Consider the following 21,224-nt stretch of genomic DNA (forward strand, 5'->3'; position numbering starts at 1 on the left):
ATGTTGGTGTTCTTGGAAAATGGAATAAAGGCATTGATTTTAGTTTGGGATGAGATATTTAAACATTTTTATGATCAATACAATCCCTGCAAGAGAAGAGGGATCATGGTATCTAATTCAGACTCTTTTGGGCAACCGGATGAGTTCTGGGCTAATAAGAGAAAGATGAAGATCGTCTGAATCAAAACTCTTGCTATAAAACTGAGTCAGTATGTGTGAATACTTTCCTTATTACGACTGCCAGTAGAAAGGCAGGAAAGAGTGAAGAGCAGCATTGACTCAGGCCAGCTATAGCATTAAGCATTTTTTTGTTTAAGGAATTTTTTTTAAGGAATTTCAGATGTGGATATTCTTCCAGCCTGACCATAACAGTGGCTCTCTGTCTAGTAGAAATGCTGAATCAAATGTCCCTGAACCTTATGGTCAGGTCCACTTCTAGTTTGATAAATTCCAATTAAGGAGAATACTAAATAAACTTACTTTCTTCTACAGAAAAAATATCTTCCTATTAGGGGCAGAATCTGAGACTTATTTATAAATGTAACACTAAATCTTCAGCTCTTTGCTGAAATAAGAAAGCCCCTTCAACAATTTCAGGTTGGTTTAATTTTGATTTGTTGGATTAGTCTGAGGCCAAAGAAACTCAGAAGGCATGGGTTCCAGTGCATATCTTTTATTGTTATCCAGTTATGTGCTCTATTTATTTTTATGTTTCTACACAAGGAAAAAAGTCAGCAGTTTGTATCCCTTTCACAGTACTTACACTACATGTTATTGAAAGAAACAAATATGTAGTGCTTGCTGCTCTTTGGTCCTTTATCGCACTTGCTATGCATTGTGTATAGTTTATTTGAAGTTTTAAAAAATCCTGTTTGTAGCATTCAGTGGAGTATTTTCTTTTATAGCAAGTATTTTCCTTTAAAAATGGAAAATTATGGGGTGTAAATTTAAATGTCCTCTGATGCCTAATAAAAAGAATCAGAAAGTGATGACTTTTTCAGATTATATGCCCTATTTCTTTTCTTCTTCTGTTTTATTGCTAGAGTATGAATATTTGTGTAACAACAAGATCTTTGTTCTGATTAATTTATTTATTCCTGCTGCTTGTCCTATTCTAAAATCATATGGTCATAGCTTCTCATCTGGAATTAATCTGTGCTTGATAAAGGAGCAGTGTGGGGCAGAGAAGAGACAGGTGGCTTTAAGCTATTTTTATGTTCCCCTGATCCTGATACCATCATGGACCAGGTCAGTCCTGGCACAAGTTAGAGCAGCTTGAAGGTTGACATCATTTAGGCTGTTTGATGATATAAAATCACTGTTCCCTGTGGCTGATGGAAAGAGAGGGGAGATCTTGGGGCCATGTGTCTCTGAAGCCCTGGCTCATGAAGATAGGGGATAAGTACACCTTGGATAGCCCCCTGGTGCTGCTGTTAGTTGTTTCTTCTGCTGCTTAGTCCCTAATTGCTAGAGAATGCTGGGAGCTTTTTCAATGACCATTCCACCTAGGAAATTTCATGGATGTCACCTGCAGCAGGGAGGGATGAACTGTTGGGCTGCGTCTCCCCACTCCATGTTGGGAGAAGGATCATCTAGCACCCTCCCTCTAACCTCTGGTGCTGCTGATAGTGTCTGCTAAGTCTCCCAGATCAGATGCATGCAGGTATTTTAAGGCTCTGTCCCCACTGGAAATGAACTTGTATTAGCAAAGCCCATTCTAAATTCAGGTTGAGTTTAGTGGTGGATTAAGACAGATCCTTGGGATCCAGTCCTGATAGTCTGGAGAGCCTGCAGCTGTTGAGAATTGGAAACTAGTTTTAAATCTAGTTTAGAGAGAATCTTCTGTTTGCTCAACACTGTTATTACAGTGGATTTAGCTAACAGTGGTTTATACAGAGCCTACAGTAATCCTTGCAAGGGAATGTAGTTCTTCTAGGCATTTAAGTGTCATATCAGCTCAGAAGGATTATGATTGACTCTAATTAGCATTCCTACAAATGGTAACATTCTTTCACTCCAACCAAGTGACATTCAAAAAGGTCCAAAATTGTTTCCTCCCTTTGAAAACATCATTTCCTATTTAATCCCTGCAAATGCTCACTGACCTGTACACTTCAGAGGCCAACAGATTAGCACCAGTAGGAAATGGCTATTAATAAGATGTGTTCCATACAATATTAATAATACAATGTAATAAAGGTGATCAGTACTCTTACTGAGCTAAAATACATGTTCCCCGCCTAAGGTATTGAATTGAAGGGCCTGACTGAAAGCCCACTTAGAGTCAATGGCAAGATTTCTGTTAACCTCCAGCAGGCTTTGTCTGAGGCCCTAAGAATCTGGTCCTATATTCAGATCCACTTACATGGATCTCTGCATCCATGCAAAATTCTAGGTGTCCCTAGCCTCTGTTTGCCAGAAGCTGGGAATGAGCGACTGGGGATGGATCACTTGATGATGACCAGTTCTGTTTATTCCCTTTGGGGCCCCTGGCAGTGGCCACCATCAGAAGACAGGATATTGGGCTAGATGGATCTTTGGTCTGACCCAGCAGGGCCATTCTTATGTTCTTATGTGCTTCAGTAGGGCTCGGTGTGGAGACAGCAGTCTGTGCTAATGAATTGTATTAAAGAATCGGGGACTTAATTTGACAGAAAGTGAGAGGACACATTGCAGACAAAATTCCAAAAAGTGTAAAGAGAGATCAAGGGTTATATCGGTTTAACTTTTACCATAAGTTACTTGCTAGTTCTTTTTAAATGCATGTGTACATCTATTATTTTTAGTCATTAAAACTGAAATCTGCTGTAATGAATTGTATTAAAGAATCGGGGACTTAATTTGACAGAAAGTGAGAGGACACATTGCAGACAAAATTCCAAAAAGTGTAAAGAGAGATCAAGGGTTATATCGGTTTAACTTTTACCATAAGTTACTTGCTAGTTCTTTTTAAATGCATGTGTACATCTATTATTTTTAGTCATTAAAACTGAAATCTGCTGTACTTTCCTATAGAGCATGTAAAAGAAAAAACTGTGAAGACTCCAGAAGTTTCAAAGGACAAAGGTAATGGCACAAGTTAATTATAAATTCATAGATTTAATAACTAAATATCTGAATAGCTGTGCAGTATTGGAAAAGAGTCTCAAATGGAGATACACGAGCATTATCCGTAATCTCTCGTGAGATCTAAATTCACTACTTGATAACACTCTTAAAGCACACATACAAGATATACTGTAGGTTCAGTGTCAAACAACAAAATTAAATGCCCAAATAGATTTCTCCTACCAACAGGGTCATCAAAACTGAAATTAGAAGGCATAGCTGGTCGAAAATTGGAATTTGCATGCTGTGTGAAATTCTGATATTTCAAAATTTGTTTAGTCTCAGATTGGGATGGAAAAGTTGAAATATCAAAATTTCTCACAGCATGTGAAGTTCTGAAAAATTTTGAATCAAAATGTTTTGGCATTTTGTTTTGGTTCACAGTTGAATTGCATCCACCTGAGCTGCTGGCTCAGGGGAATAGTAGTTCATTCTTAATTTTTTTCTCCGGACCAGGCTGCTTGGCCAGGCTACAATTCCTGTCACCTTTCCCTCTGGTTGAAATTGAAAAATTCTGAATTGCCACTATGAATGATAATGAATAGTTATTGGGCCATGGAAAAAGAGTGAGAATGACTGTAAGGCCTGCTAGTTAGAGCCCTCACTTCGGATGTGTGAGATTCAAGTCCAAGTCCTTGTTCCAATGACTATCTATTTATACATATATAAAATGGCTTTAATGGGAGAGATTGAGGGAGCCTGGCACCAGACTATTCCATTGGCCTGTGATTAGGACACTGTCCTGCAATGTGGGAGATCCAAGGTCTAATCCCTTCTCTATATCAGGCAGAGAGGAGAACTCAACATGGATCTCCTCATCTGAGGTGACTGGCCTAACCACTGGGCTAAAGTGATAAGGAGGGTGGCACTATCACTTCCTCCTCTGGTCATGTTGTCAGACTAGCCCAAAAAATCTACCTGTTTCAGTATTGTCAAAACAAACAGTTTAGTTTCAACATTCCCAAAACACTTCAATTTTTTGGTTTTAGTCAAAACTATTTGGTGAACTCAGTGTGAAGTTGAGAATAGTTTGGGGTTGACAGAAATGGCTTTTTTTTATGAATAAACTATTTGTTGATAAAAATTTTCCCCAGCTCTAGTTCCATATCTTTTGTCAATCCCAGATAAAAAGAACCTCTCCTTAGCCTTCTTTGGCATCTTCTGGCTTTTAATTCTAACAGTGTAACTGTATCACTGTGTGCTCGTTTTGTATTTCGGTTCAGTCATGGAAAAATCCATTGCTGATGCCAACCGATGTATAAAATTACTTTCCTCTTCATAAATCATTATTATTCATTTTCTATTTGAGAGACAACCTAACAAGTTCTCTGAATACAAAAGAACTAATGGCATATTATAGGTTTGTTGTTTTACTTATCAAGCTAAGTCTAAAAGGCTCAGTTAATTACATCTTTGTATTGTCCTGCTTACTTCCATGCTATTAAAGCCACTTGATTATCACATCTGTCTTCTTTTCTCTTTCCATATCAAAATATATGACTCACTTCCTTCTCATGTGTCATCTTTTTTGTCTAACCTGACTTCTGATAAACGTTAAATGTTTCTTTTCAGAGCCTGTTAAAAGGAAAGAAGTGAAGCCTCCAGCAGCCTTAAAGGAAAAGGGTAATGGCTCATAGTCACGTGTAAAAACACCTATTCCCTTATTAAATAAACAATTGTCCACACTAACGAGTGCATCATTGCCTCAATGCACACAATTCCTGTTAACCCTAAATTACAGCTCTTCTGTGAAAAGTTACAAAATCTGGCACCTTCTTATTCATTAGATCTGATCCCTTTGTGTTTCTGAAGTCATATGTCATTAAGAAATAAAAAGAAAGTTTTACTATTTTTGACTCTTGTCTGATCTGCAGTGCACCTACTGGAGAGAGAGCTAGTGTCTGCTGCTTCTTACGTATCACTTACTAACAGAATTGTTAACTAAATTCCAGTTATTGGCTAAACTCATTGACACCTGTTGAAGCCCATGGAAGACAATGAGGGAGCTTAGTTGTACTAAGGGCATAGTTTGGCCTATAGAATCTGTAGGAAAGAGCATAGTTTGCCTTTCAGATCCCAGACTGAACCCTTGCTGAACTAAACTTTGTTTTGGATTCTTAACAAAACCCCATGCTAATCAACCCTTGTCTAGTTTGGTATTTTTTGTGAAACTGTTGCACAGCTCTAGATACTGTATAAAGGCATGATAATATAATTACCTCCCTGCTTCAGTTTATGCTGATAATTTTTTCAGAGCCTTCAAAAGAAAAAGAAGAGAAGCCTCCAGTTGTTGTCAAAGAAAGAGGTAAAAATAGAATAATAGGTAATAGAAAAATAGAAGTTCTAAATTACTAAGAGTCCATATTTAGAGATGAGATTTTCTGAAGCACCTGGAGAATTTGGTACTCAACTCATTCTGGGCTTTTCAAAGTCTCACAGTAGATTGATTAATCACATGCTTCTGGAAATGATACTTAATTGGTCCTAAAGTGATTGCCATATAACCTGCAGTCTGCTTTAAAGGGCAGAAATAATAATCATGGAGTCCTAGATGGTAGAGATGGAAAAGATCCATGAAGTTATCTTAGTTCGAGTTTTGTTCAGTTTAAAGGTCTTGGGCAATGAAGCTTCCACTGCTTCCCTTCTGAGATTACTGCACAGTAAAAGATCTTGTTCACAACGGACTTTTTCCTTTAAAATTCTTACCCCCCACAAGTTTGCCAGTATCTTAAAGAAGGCCTAGCAGTCTACTCTTGTTTTGTTTTCTCTCTTCCCTCCTGTTCCCTTTACTACATCATGTAATGTGCACATTTAGATACTCCCCTTATTTCCTTTTTCCACTATTTTCTGTGCTTCCTTACCTGTGATTGGAGATCCTACAGTCCTCTATGTCTTGATCCTCTTTAATCATATTTCCACCAGTGCAGCTTCTCCTTCAAATCCCTCTTAAAAAACTCCTCCTTCCACAAACCCGAGTGGTTCCCTTTAAAGAACAGTGTCACAGAGAATAAAAGATTTTAAAAAGCCCACAAAAGCCTATAAGCTTTTGATACATGAACCATCAACCAAAGCTGCTGCATGAAATTATTGCTGTACCTGGTCCTCCATGCCTTCTCTTCCCATGAATGTATACAAAATTGTAACTTTTTCAGGAGCCACAAGAAAACAAGCAGTGAAGCCTCCAGTTGTCGTCAAAGAAAAAGGTAAAAATTATTTGTCGAGTTATGCCATAACTGAGGCCCTGATCCTGAAATCATATCCCCCTCCCTCTGTGAAGACGTAAGAGTCCTGACCCTCAAAGGCATTTAGGTTCCCATCTCCCATTGAAATCAATGGGAGCTAAGCATCTCTATACCTTTATGGATCTGGGCCACGGACCCTTAAGTTGTGTGCTCTTTGGTGCAAGGATGCTGTTTCTTATTTGTCTATTAAGTGACATGCACCTTCATGGGGTGCCTACTAATAATAAGTAGATCTCACAGCCAGAAAGTTGTTATTGTTCATCATTTCCCCTTTCTTAATTTTATCCCATGTTCCTACTTGCATTTGCCATTTCATATGACATGTCACTTATCCAATATAAGCACCATACCATTGTCATGTACTGTGCCTTACATATAATGATCAGGATTTACCTTCAAATAAAGAGAACTTAAGGTATACACATTCTTCTAAATAAAAAGATAAATAAAAAAGATTTTGTAAGCAGCGATAATAGTAATTATAACTAATCGAGTATTCTCAAGTTTATGTATTCATGTTAAACTAGTTCAGGCAAGAATTAGATTTACATTTAGACACTAGGTGCACGTTAATTAAACATCTTATTAAAGAAGCAGTATCTCAAATTAAATGGGTAAATACTTTAAGAGCATATCATAACCTAGTCCCAGATTTGGACCTTAGCGTCCAAAATATGGGGGTTAGCATGAAAACCTCCAAGCTTAGTTACCAGCTTGGACCTGGTAAAGCTGCCACCACTCAAAAAATTAGAGTGTTTTGGGGCACTCTGGTCCCCCCAAAAACCTTCCCTGGGGACCCCAAGACCCAAATCCCTTGAGTCTCACAACAAAGGGAAATAAACCTTTTCCCTTCCCCTCTCCAGGTGTTCCTGGAGAGATACACAGAAGCAAACTCCATGAATCTAAACAGAGGGAGTCCACCCTCTCTATTTCCAGTCCTGGAAAACAGAAGTACTTCCCTCTTCACCCAGAGGGAATGCAAAGTCAGGCTAGTAAATCTAACACACACAGATTCCCCCCTGACTTCTTCCTCCCACCAATTCCCTGGAGTCCCCCACTAAAGAAAAACTCCAACAGGTCTTAAAAAAGAAAGCTTTATATAAAAAGAAAGAAAAATACATAAAAATGGTCTCTCTGGATTAAGGTGACAAATACAGGGTCATTTGCTTAAAAGAATATTGAATAAACAGCCTTATTTAAAAAGAATACAATTCAAAGCACTCCAGCAACTATAGACATGTAAATACAAAACAACAAACCAACTTTGTACTCACAACTTGGAAACAGAAGATTAGAAAGCAAGAAATAGAAATCCCCTCATAGCCGAGAGAGCATACAGGCAGAAGACCAAGAACAAAGGACTCACACACAAACTACCCTCCACCCAGATTTGAAAAAGTCTTGTTTCCTGATTGGTCCTCTGGTCAGGTGCTTCAGGTTACTTTTTTTCCAGGTGAAAGACACATTAACCCTTAGCTATCTGTTTATGACAGAGCAGATAATAAGTAATAGCTTAGCAATGCAATAACAGTCAATTGAAACAAAGATACAGAGGTCATTCTTTGAAACTGCCAATTGCCTTAATGCTGCTTCAGAAAACTAAATAGCATTCCCTCCTAATTGCTGGGTACTCTCTATGGGATACTGCAAATTATGAGGTAATGTTTTCTCTGGCAAAGTTTATGAAAGGCAAGATATGCACATTTTTAAGGGCAACCATTCTACATAATATGTGTAGGTAATACTTAGAATAATAGTAGAGCAAGCTATTGCTGCACACACTGATTCTGATGTCATTCAAAAACATGAAAGTTAGGTGATGTGTAGGGCCCTATCAAATTCATGGTCCATTTTGTTCAATTTCACGGTCATGGGATTTTAAAAATTGTTAATTTCATTTTTCATATATTTAAACATGAAATTTTATGGTAGTGTAATTGTAGTGGTTCTGACCCAATAAGGACTGTGAGGTGGGGGCGGGGGCGGTTGCAAGGTTATTGTAGGTGGGTTGCAGTACTGCTACCATTACTTCTGCTCTGCTGCTGGCAGTGGTGTTCCCTTCAGAGCTGGGCAGTTGGAGAGCAGCAGCTGCTGGTTGGGCGCCCAGCTCTCAAGGCAGAGACATTACCACCAGCAGTGCAGAAATAAGGGCATCCAGCCAACAGGCGCTGCTCTGTGGCCGCCCAGCTCTGAAGGCAGCGCAGAAGTAAGGGTGGAAATACTGTATCCCCCTAAAATAACCTTCCAACCCCCTTGCAACTCCCTTTTGGCTCAGGATTCCCAATCTGATAAACGCTGGTCTCCCCCGTGAAATCTATATAGTATAGGGTAAAAGCACACAAAAGACCAGATTTCCCAGGGGAGACCAGATTTCATGGTCTGTGGTGCATTTTTCATGACTGTAAATTTGGTAGAGCCCTAGTGATGTGTAATCACAAAAGGCACCAGAACTAAAATAGTCTCAAACTGTTTTACACAGAATTAAAACCTAGCAAAGAGAGATAGTCTTGAATGATCATCCCCCAGATACACGACAGGAAAAGAACAAAGGAGGATTGTCTTCATTGCACCTGTCAATTGGTCTACTCTTGGCAGAAGTGAGTTAGAATTAAAAATGTATTGTTTTTAAAAAAAGGCAGGTCTGGTGTAGCATATTGTGCTTAAGATATTTGTTACTTTCTGCTTCTGCTCTTGTAAGGCTGTGAATGAGGTGGGAAGCCATTTTATGGATCTAGCAGCGTTTGACATGCCCAGAATGTTTGCCTTCAAGTGATCAGTTCTCCATAAATACTTCGGGTCTGACCTTTGGGTATTTATTTGTTTTTTTCTATTTAAGTAATAGTAAAGGAAATGCCTATACAAGAGCTGTAGGTGTCCTGACAATTAATCTAACATCGTAAAACATCCCAAAAATTCAAGTAGGAATAAACTAATTCCATTTCATCAGCTAGCAGTGAATCACTTACAAAACAAAACTCCTTCAAACCACCCATGGCCTACTTGGCCTATTTCAAAGTCAGACTAAGGGGCATTTGAATACTCCAGGTCCCACTGACTTTCTCTGGGGTTGTTTATGTTCATCACCTTTGAAAATCAGATCCATGGCATGCCGCACAGTTCACAGCAGCCAGAGGTATTTGGTTACACTATTACACCCATAGGATAAAATCTTGGTCCCATTGAAGTCAATGGAATTTTTGCTAGAATTTCATCCATAATATATATCATTGGAAAGTATCAGTTATGTATTCAATGAACCCTCACAGAACACAGATCTAGTTACTACCTGGGTCAGTGTTATACAGGAGGTCAGACTAGATGATCACAGTCATCCCTTGTGGCCTTGGAATCTCTGATTTTTTTCCCCCTGCAGTAGATAGGTGAAAGAGGAAATATTTTTGTTAAATCAGATTTTTCAATCAGTCAAGAGTCATGAATGTGAGACTTACAGTTTGGTGAATGCAAAATCTGAAAAAGAAAGAAACACCTATTTCAAAACACCTGTTCAATGTGCAATGGCAAGCAACATTGAAAACAAAATGTTACCCAAATAGGACAGAAAATATTGCTGAAAATGTTGCATATTATTAAAATACCATAATATAAGTATTCCCTTGATTAATATGTTCAGTTCTGATCTCCATATGTCCTAGAAGTTGATATAGCAGATGTAAACGGGCACAAAGGTGGTCAGCTAATGATCAGAGGCATGTAAAGACTGCCATGTGGCAGTGTAAGATTATTTGAAGAGAAGACAAGGAAGGAGAGAAATGAGAAACATTAAATCAATGGTAAAGTAAAAATAAATGGGGTGTTGTTACTAACTCTTTCCTATAATACAAGAACAAGAGAATACCTACAATTAAATTGAAAGGCAGCTTATGAAACTGATTATTTATGCATTACATCAAAAGTATTATCTTTAATCTCTGAAACTCCTCTTCTACAAGAGAGAAGGGTGAAGATCTTAGTAAGAGTCCAAAAAAAAAGAAAGGTGTGAAATATATTTATGTCAATAAGCACATTTATAGTCACATTAGACAAGATGAAAAAATGGAAGATACAAATCCTCATGTTTCAGGACACAACTCAATCACTAACTGCCTTAGGCAAGGTCTAAACTAGAAAAGATTTGTCAATATAGCTGTACCGGTATTGCTGAACCACCAGACCATACTAGTACAGATGCAGTTTTTACTGGCAAGAGTATACTTTGGCTGGTGTAGCTTATACCAATTCTCTGAGTGAAATAAGCTATGCTGGCAAGAGTACGTATGCCGGTATAACTGCTTCTACGTTAGGGCTTTTGCCGGTGTGAAAAAAAGTCATCAAAGTAATCACCTACTCTAGCAGACATTAGTGTACCAACAAATGTTCCTTAGTGTAGACCTGGCCTAAGAATAGGGGGAAAGTTCCTCTTGCACTATCCTCTGAATCATCTACTGCTGGTCACTGTTAGACATACATGACAAGGTGCACTGCTGGTCTGGTCTGGTATATTAGTGATTATTTGCTTATGCTAATATAATAAATACAGCATTTCCCCTACAGCTGTGTGGAAATACTATAGTTATCACTAGTTATAATAAGAGCTCATTGGAAAAGGGAATTAGGGAAAGTCCTGCTGGAAAAAATAATTTTGAAATTTATTGAATGAAAAATTAGAATTTTCTAAGTGAAATAAAAATGTTCATTTTAATTTTGACTTAATATGCCATTTTTAATCACAAGGTTTGGAATTTAAAATATGTATGACTCTTCTCCTTTTTTAAACCTGTCCCCTTTTTTTCTATTGGAAAAGTAGTAATTAAGCAACAGTAGACTAAATTTCACAAAAAGTAACTCTTTCAGTCTTGTTTTTGTTCCCTTTATTATAGGGCAATCTGTTACTTGACTTTTACTGAGAGTTATTAGCTGCTCTTGTTATTTTAACAGAAACTTCCTTTGTCTTACCACCGATTTAAGTCCTTAGTGAATGTTGAGTAGTGAATTTGACACAATGTACCAAAAAATGAATAGCCACATTTCTAGTCTGCCAGACTTGCAAACCAAACATCATCATCTTTATCAAAAAAAAAATGAAGTGCAATACCATTCTGTACACTTGGGCCAGAAAGATTCCCATTTACCATTGCAGAAGCATGCATATTTTGGATCATTACTATAGAGTGCTGCATTTTAAAAAATAAAATAAAAGCAACTTTAAAAAAAAAGTAGGGAAGAGTTGCAGATGTATAAACCCTCTCCTTGGGGCTAGTCCTTCTGCTGTTGAAGGCAATTGCAAACTTCCCATTTGACTTCATTGGGAACAGGCTCAGGTTGTATATGTTATTCAGTGAAGCAACCCAAACGGATGAGATGCAAATCAGTTATGTTCCAGCCACCCAAGTTTATGACAAGGTAAATCTTATTCACAATGTCTTTAAAGATTGGGATTCAGTTCAATTGCTTCAGGTTCTTAAAAGTTGCTTCTGTTTTTGCTGTTCTATGTGACAGATCTTCATAAATCATTTTTATCCTCTGGAATACATATATAAACAGTGCTTTCAAAAGCAAATGAAACTAACCCAGTGATGCTGAATGCATATGTCAGGACGTTGACATTTTGTCAGAAAAGTGTAACCTCCATGTGTAAAGTGGCTTTAAGCATCCACGTGCGATGTTGTGCATCATTAGCTCTTTCTTTCTTAACAATGAAAAGTGACATGTCGCATAGAACATACAAACAGGGTTTGAGAAAAGTCTTTGTAAGACAAAATTGTTCCAGTGAGTTTATGGCCCATCGCCCTGTGGGAAACCAGGAAGAGAAGTTTCCATTTACTCCTCCTGATGTTCTTTCCATCAGAGTGACAGTATACAATAAACAGGGAGCTCCTTTAATAGATAATGGAATTACAACCAAAGGAACATCATAGTTTGTGTAGCATTATGTCACTTTAGATAGAAGATATCTAGTTCAGTGCTAATCACATTAGATGTAGGTGAACTGCAATAGGCAGACCTTTGCTAAATTAAACTAGTGTTTGCAATATGTTGGTTGAATTCATATATCATATTAAACTGCATTATGTAATCCAGAATAATAAAACATTACCAGATATTACAGTAAGACAGTAAGTTTGGTACATAGAAATTGCCACACCAGATCAGACCATTGGTCCATCAAATCCAGCAGCCTGTCTGACAGCTGCCCAAAGCAGATGCTTTGCGGAAACAGCAGCTGCTTCAGTGCTCAGATATTAAAGTGACGAGGTCTATATAAGTACCTAGATAGAGATCAATATATTCGAAGGTGTAAAATTCCCATTATTGCAGTTAACATCCAGCTGTGAGAAACTTTGAATATATCTTTAAAGAAGGAAAGAAAAAGAACAAGAATAGAAAACATCCCTTTATATAGCTGGAGACTATATTAATCTGGAAAAAGGAAAAAGGGAGCATACTGAATTTTTAAGTTCCAAAAAAGTGTTGGTTCACACAAGTAAAAAAAGAAAGGCAAAGAATATGTGAACTACAAATTGTACTTGTCATTTGATCTTCTCTTACTTTCTTCTGCGCAAAAAAAAAAGATTCAAAACAAACAATCTCATGTGTTTGTGTGCATATAGTATATGTATACACACACACGCACTCTTAACTCTTAACTCTTGTTACATAATATGTGTTCCCACATTATTGTTAGCATGACATAGAACCTACCGTGGTGACACTATGTAATAATACCAGAATAGGGGAAAAAAGCACTCAGAATGATAAGATTGTGATAGATTCACATTATGTGAGACCGGTGAAGTTTTGTCTTATCAGATAGGAACTTGAGAGAGAGCATTCAAATTCTCTGTAGAACAGGGTAGATACTGTAAAAACATTGTCTGAACATTTGTTCGAGGTGCATAGCTGGAGACTTCATATCTGCACAGAGTAGATGCAAGCATCATGCCGCCAGGAGCTCTGGAGCAAAAGTGCTCATTAGTAGCCCTTGCTAAATCTTTTGAAAAATTTGTGGCATGTGGTACTCCAGCACAGTGTTCCAGGTGATGGCCAGTGGGAAGATTGGGGATTGACATCTTGGCCAGGCCTCCACTTTACAGATATACCACCTCTGAGGTACTGAGTGCAGCAAGCGGTGTTAATGCCACCTGCCACTGCTCAGTGAGTGCTGACCACTATAGCTGTCTGCTCTGCAGAAATAATGAAAAGAAAAGTTCCCAGTGACCTCTCCTTCTTCTAAGGCTTGATCTAGAGCTCATTGAAGTCAGTCAGATTCTTTCAGTTGACTTTAATGCCCCTAATGTAACCATCAATTTGGGAGCAAAATGTGTGTCCTAAATTGAAGAATTATTCATTATAATCTAGATGCTTACAGTTCCAGGGTCACATACTTACCTTAGCTTTTTTTCCTTGGATCTGCAGTGCATTTGTATCAGGTGTTACTGATTATAAATCTAATGTCCATGCAATTATCATTTATCATTAGTGTTTTGCAGGTGCACAGGCTCATATCTTTTCATGTTCTACTCCGGTGTTTAGCTCTGTATATGTGGCAGTGGCAGCTGGATCTTATAAATTATAAAAATAGTACAATCGGTTTATGTAATGCACCACAATGTCTTCCTCAGCCAAAAAATGCATTGTCATGGATCAAAAACAGGTTCAGAGATAGAAGGCAAAGAGTAGGAGTAAATGGTCAGTTTTTATCATAGCCATCAGTTAACTGCAAGGTGCTCCTTGATTCTGTACTAAATCCCATGTTGATTAATATTAATGATCTGAAATGGGCATGAGTAATGATGTAGCAAAATTTGCTGATGAAAGTTATTTAAGTTAGTCAGCACCAGAACGGACTTTGAGGAACTTCAGAGAGATGTAAACAAGCTTCATGAATGGGCAACATGATGGCAAATGAAATTCATCCTAATGCACATTGGAGGGAAAACAATACTAATACCTGGCTCTTACATAGCACTTTTCAGCAGTAGATTTCAAAGTGCTCATCATCCCTATTTTACAGATAGGGAATCTGAAGCACACAGTTGGAAAAAAACACAAGGAGCCCTTGTGGCACCTTAGAGATTAACAAATTTATTTGGGCATAAGCTTTCCTGGGCTAGAACCCACTTCATCAGATGCATGGAGTAAAAAATAAAGGAGCAAGTATAAATACATGAAAGGATGGAGGTTCTTCACCAAGTGTTAGGTCAGTCTAATGAGATAAATCATTTAACAGCAGGATACCAAGAGAGGAAAAGTATCAGAGAGGTAGCCGCGTTAGTCTGGATCTGTAAAAAGTGACAGAGTCCTATGGCACCTTATAGACTAACAGACATATTAGAGCATGAGCTTTCGTGGGTGAACACCCACTTCATCAGACGCACGAGGAAAAGTAACTTTTGAAGTGGTAAGAGAGTGACTCATTACAGACGGTTGACAAGAAGGTTTGAGTAACAGTAGGGAGAAGTTAGTATTGGGGAAATTAGTTTTAGGTTTTGTAATGACCCAACCACTCCCAGTCTTTATTCAGGCCTAATCTGATGGTATCTAGTTTGCAAATTAATTCCAGTTCTGCAGCTTCACGTTGGAGGCTGTTTTTCAAGGTTTTTTATGTTGAAGAATTGCCCCTTTGAGGTCTGTTATTGAGTGACCAGAGAGATTGAAGTGTTCTCCTACTGGTTTTTGCCCACAAAACTTATGCCCAAATAAATTTGTCAGTCTCTAAGGTGTTACAAAGACTCCTAGTTTTTTTTGCTGATACGGACTAACACGGCTACCACTGAAAACAGTGGGAACAGTGACTTGCCCAAGATCACTCAGCAGGCCTGTGACAGAACCCAGATCCCTAGTCCTAGGCACTATCATCTAGGCCATACTACAGCATGCCATATTAAACTGTTCATATACAGGGTTCTAGATTAACGCTATCAAGTGAAGAACGGGACCCACGCGTCATTGTAGACAGCTTGGTGAAGACCTCTGATCAATGTGTAACTTCAGTCAAAAGCCTAACCAGATGTTAGGATGAATAGAGGATGGAATGGCAAATACTAGAACGTGTATAATAATGTCTTTGAATAAATCCAATGGTGCAGCCTCATCTGGAATACTGTATGCAGTACCCATTACTGCATCTCATACAGGATAGTGCTGACCTAAATGGGGTTCAGAGAGAGTGAGAGGAAGGATGGAAAAACCTTCCTGTGAAGACAGAATGAAATGATTGAGATTGTTTAACTTAGAAAGGAAATGAATAAGAGGGGGCATGGTCAAAGTATATAAAATAATGAATGGTATAGAGAATTGAGATCAGGAATTTCTGTTCTTCATGTCTCATAACATGAGAACAAGGGGATATTCAATGAAAGTAAAAGTTGGGAAATTCAGAACTGATACTTTTTTACAAAACATGTAAGTAAACCTTAGAACTCATTACTACAGGAAACCAAGAACTTAAAAGCAGCAAAGAGGACTCTGCTGCTTTTACAGATCCAGACTAACACGGCTACCCCTCTGATACAAGAACTTAAAAATATTCACAAAGGATTGGATATTTATGCAGATATCAAGAATATCCACAATTTTCATAATTAATGAAAACACATTTTTGGAAGATTATTAAACTGTATGTTTCACATTTTAAGTCAATCACTAAATATTAGAGATCAAGATGGGATTTATGTTAGAGGGAGAGGTAAATTATCCCACATCTATCTACTGTGGATTTCTTATACTTTCCTCTGAAATCTCTGGTACTGACAGGATACATGACTAGATAGACCTTGAATCTGATCCAGTATGAAAATTCCCATGTTCCTAAGAACTAACGGAGGGGGGGGATTTCTATGGTTTTTTGCTCCTGAGTGGTACCTACTACACATGCAATCTCAGGCCTGGTCTACACTACGCATTTAAACCGATTTTAGCAGCATTAAACTGATTTAACGCTGTACCCGGCCACACTACAAGGCCCTTTATATCAATATAAAGGGCTTTTAAAATCGGTTTCTGTACTCCTCCCCGATGAGAGAAGTAACGCTAAAATCGGTATTACCATATCGGATTAGGATTAGTGTGGCCGCAAATCGACAGTATTGGCCTCCGGGCGGTATCCCACAGTGCACCACTGTGACCACTCTGGACAGCAATCTCAGCTCGGATGCAGTGGCCAGGTAAACAGGAAAAGTCCTGCGAAATTTTGATTTTCATTTCCTGTTTGCCCAGCGTGGAGCTCTGATCAGCATGGGTGGCAATGCAGTCCCAAATCCAAAAAGAGCTCCGGCATGGACCGTACGGGAGATACTGAATCTGATTGTTGTATGGGGAGACAAATCTGTTCTATCAAAGCTCCGTTACAGAAGACGAAATGACAAAGCATTTGAAAAAAAAAATCTACAGGCTACACAGTGCTGCATGACAAGCGTAACAGGAAGCCAGAGACTCAAATGGACGCTCATGGAGGGAGGGAGGGGGTACTGAGGACTCCAGCTATCCCACAGTCCACAGCAGTCTCCGAAAAGTATTTGCATTCTTGGCTGAGCTCCCAGTGCCTGTAGGTTCAAACACATTGTCCGGCATGGTTCAGGGAATAGCTCGTCAATTTACTCCTCCTGCCCCACGTGAAAGAAAAAGGAAAGAAATCATTTCTTGACTTCTTTCAATGTCACCCTATGTCTACTGAATGCTGCTGGTAGACGCGATGCTGCAGCAGTGAAGAGAAGTATCCGCTCCTCTCCCCTCTCCAGTGGCAGATGGTGCAGTAGGACTGGTAACCGTCCTTCTTATCAACCCGTGAGTGCTCCTGGCTGGCTTCAGGTGAGGCTGGCCGGGGGCGCCTGGGTGAAAATAGGAATGACTCCAGGTCATTCCCAGTAGATGGTACAGAACGGCTGGTAACCGTCTTCATCATACATAGCAACTAGGGGCTGAGCTTCAATCAGCCCCCTCCCTTTCATGTGAAAAGAAAAGATTCTGTACTGCCTGGACTATCATAGCAGTGGGATGCTGGGCTCCTCTCCCCCACACTGCTTAATGTCCTGCCTGGATGATCATAGCACCGGGAGGCTGCCTCCCCCTCATTTTATCTCACTAACAAGTCACTGTTTCTTATTCCTGCATTATTTATAACTTCATGACACAAATGGGGGGGACACTGCCATGGTAGCCCAGGAAGGTTGGGGGAGGAGGGAAGCAACGGGTGGGGTTGTTGCAGGGGCACCTCCCGTGAATGGCATGTAGCTCATCATTTCTGCGGGATCTGACACAGAGCAGCTGTACTCTCTGATACACTGCTTCTCTAGTACATTTGCCCCATATTCTAGGCAGGACTGACTCTATTTTTAGAAACCATAAAGGAGGGATTGACTCGGGGAGTCATTCCCAGTTTTGCTTTTGTGCCCCCGGCTGATCTCAGCCAGGGGCACCCATGATAGCAGCAGACAGCACAGAAGGACAGATACCTGTCATCTCATTGCCAAATTACACTGGCAGCAGACGGTACAGAACGACTGGTAACTATCTGTGCTATCATACAAAAGCAAATGAATGCTGTGTAGCACTGGAGTATTGCCTCTGTCCGCGGCATCCAGTACACATACGGTGACTGTAAAAAAAAATGCTGAACGGGCTCCATGGTTGCCGTGCTATGGCGTCTGCCAGGACAATCCAGGGAAAAAGGGCACGAAATGATTGTCTGCCGTTGCTTTCCCGGAGGAAGGAATGACTGATGACATTTACCCAGAACCACCCACGATAATGATTTTTGCCCCATCAGCCACTGGGCTCTCAACCCAGAATTCTAAGGGGCGGGGGAAACTGCAGGAACTATGGGATAGCTATGGAATAGCTACCCGCAGTGCAACGCTCCGGAAATCGATGCTAGCCTCGGACCATGGACGCACACTGCCGAATTAATGTGCTTAGTGTGGCTGCATGCACTCGACTTTATACAATCTGTTTTATAAAACCGGTTTATGTAAAATCGGAATAATCCCGTAGTGTAGACGTACCCTCAGATTAGGGAGCCTTAAGATTGGAATGTGTGCTTTTATATAAAGTTTACCACCTTTTGTAGCCGGTCTAAATTAACTGGTAATGTTTGTATTTCCATCAATGGAGGAATGATCAGCAAGTTGTATGGTTTTGGAAGAGGACTGAATGATTGGTGATCAGCTGGAGATGACAGGATTAAAAGATTATTCACGCCATCTGACATATATGGGGCTTGCTAGATATAGTTAAACTCAGAATTTTCTTCCTCAAAATAGTCTTATAAAGGAAGAATAAAAACAGGCAACAGCATTTCTGGTAAAGGTTTTGTATTGCCCAAGTCATCATTCTGCTTTATTTAATGCCCTCCCCTGCCGTAACTTCATGTCCAGCAAAGATGTATTAACCCACATTTGCTCTCAGAAATTAAGGTGGCTTTTATCCAGTGTAGACCAAATTCCCTAGATAATCCATCCATTTTTTAAAAGATACAAATGCATTGCTCAGCTTCTGGAATTATGGTCTTTGTGCACTCTGTCATTAATTCCTTGTCATTATAAGTTTAAGTAAGAGCATTTGATCAGAGAAATGCTATTGGCAATGGTAGTCAGCATGAGGTCTCTTCTGCCTCATGAGATTTGTAGAGCATTTACAGTACATGTCAGCAGGGAAAAAAAAGTTGATTCCCTTATATACTGGTCACTGTTAAAATACAGGATTTGCAAACAGATACCACATAGTGATAGCACAACAGTTTTTCACTATATATTTAGAATAGGAAATATCTGTGATAACTGTGATAACAAACAAGGTTTTTATTATATGATACTCCATCTTTTCAGAAGTGGGGGAGAGGGAATAAAATCGACTGCAATGTGCCGGTCCCGTGGCTTTGGCAGCAGGTTCGCCAAAGGCGTGGGACTGGCAGATCACCCGCAGAAATGCTGCCGAATCTGCGTGACCAGCCTAAGGCTGCACCAAATTGGGCCAAAGACTGATTGAGCTTTGAAACATCTCCCAGCCACAGATATTGGGAATGGAGTGCAAAACTGGCATATAGCCAATTCTGTCCCTTCCCTTCTAGCCCTGTCCTGAGAGCTGCTCAGCCGGACTCCTGGGCCTGGTCTAGCTGTTGTAAAAGTTTGTACATCAATTTTGCATTAGTTTTGCACTGGTGTGAATGCATGCAATACATTAAATGCATAGCCAGCCAGACTCCAACTCAGAAGATTCAGAGATTCAATTCAGAAAAATCTTCCAAACTTCAGATGCTTATCTGAAACTAATTTGAATGTATGCAAACATTTAGAGTTCATTTCTCTTCCACCTCAACACATCCATCCCTCCTCCTTCCATTCTTCACTCTTCCACTTCAATTCAACCAGGTTCTTCATTAATTCATTAGCACTTATCTGTATTACAGTAGTGCCTAGAGGCCCAAATCAGAATCAAGACCAGAGTCTGCTAGGCTGGTCTTACCCCTAAAGGAATTATAATCTTAAAACAAAGTAGATGAGTATAATACACAATAGGAATGGATATAAGATCACATATCTACAAAGGTCATTGTGCTCACAGATTGAACCAAAGCTCTCAGTCGTCTGACTCTCCCCAGCCTGGAACCTGGTTGATATGTAGTGACCTCAGCTTCCAGAACCCTCGCCGCCATTCCACCTCCAAACACTGTGATCACTAGCTAATCCTCCAGCCTGGCCCAGTAACTCCTGCTGTTGCTCAGATTTTGCCCAGCTTCCCACCCAGTAGCCAATAGATTAATAGGATATTTTTTCAGATATACCACACAGTTTGCTCCAGGGCCTTGGCATATCTAATAGTCTAGGGCTGGCTGCTCTTGTCATATAACATATATTATGGAGTTTCAGCTGATCAGTGGCATTACAAGATAATCATGCTTCTCTAGCCACCTAAAGTCCAAGCCAAAGAGATTTGAAGGGAGCTGCCAGCCTAGCAGAGACATTAATGCCTGCTTGGAAACCCAAAGTAGACTTCAGGGTCTCAGCACAGGTCGTTGGTTGTTGAAAATTGGTTAGAAGGTATTTATCTGCACTGGTGTTGAGCTTAAAAGTGTTATTTATATCACTTCAGTTTTTGGACAGTGGTGTTTGCTTTTTTCTCTTCCTCCCTTCCTTCTCTGATATGGTTCACCCATCTGCACTATGGGACAGATTCCCAGCTGCTGTAAATTAGCATTACTCCATTGCCTTCTGTGTAGCTGTGTTGAGGATCTGGTTTATAGGTTCATGCCTCAAGAGAGTAAACAGTTTCTGGTTAAAAATAGTGAATAAAATGGATAATAGGTAATGCCAAATGTAATGCTCTAAATATATGAACTAATGTCTGTGGAAGAATAACTTCCCCTGAAGATTAAGGTAGGTAGATTGATGAGAGGATCCTACCAGTTTCGTAAGAGAACTTTTATTTAGAGCTGCATAGAAAATGGTTTTCCATCCTGTAAATCGTTTTGAGATTTTGAAATGTTTTCCCATCTTGAATCAGAATGAAAAGTCAAAAATCACAAAAATATTTGCAAACCAAAAAATTTAAAAAAGGGGGGGAGGAGAATGGTTATTCTGTGGGAAGGGCTCTCCATTAATTTTTTTGTTGACAGGTTTCAATTTCATCCCAATTCAGAACTGGAAAACTTTAAAAAAAGCGAATAACATTACAGGACAGAAAAAACATTTCTTCCCTAATTCTAGTTGTAGGTACATAGAATTTGCAATGGATATAGGAAATTTACTGAAAACCCTCAGTAGCAAGTTCTAAATAACTTCTGTGTACTTTATCTGTTTGTTATATGGGTACAAACGAATACTCAGTTTACAGAATTGTGTGAGACTTAATGAATTAATAACTGTAAAGCACTGTTGACAT

General features: G+C 39.3%; 1 protein-coding gene across 1 annotated transcript in view; it reads left to right on the forward strand.

The window, feature by feature from the left end:
* LOC127050079 (triadin-like) overlaps positions 1 to 21,224 on the forward strand; it is a 156,932-nt gene that overhangs the window by 67,502 nt on the left and 68,206 nt on the right. The window contains exons 15-18 of the mRNA XM_050951612.1: positions 3,016 to 3,066; positions 4,681 to 4,731; positions 5,363 to 5,413; positions 6,261 to 6,311. Coding sequence (XP_050807569.1) covers positions 3,016 to 3,066; positions 4,681 to 4,731; positions 5,363 to 5,413; positions 6,261 to 6,311 — 204 coding nt within the window. The remainder of the gene's footprint in view (positions 1 to 3,015; positions 3,067 to 4,680; positions 4,732 to 5,362; positions 5,414 to 6,260; positions 6,312 to 21,224) is intronic.

The sequence above is a fragment of the Gopherus flavomarginatus genome, chromosome 4, assembly GCF_025201925.1.
Source record: "Gopherus flavomarginatus isolate rGopFla2 chromosome 4, rGopFla2.mat.asm, whole genome shotgun sequence".
Lineage (NCBI taxonomy): Eukaryota > Metazoa > Chordata > Testudines > Testudinidae > Gopherus > Gopherus flavomarginatus.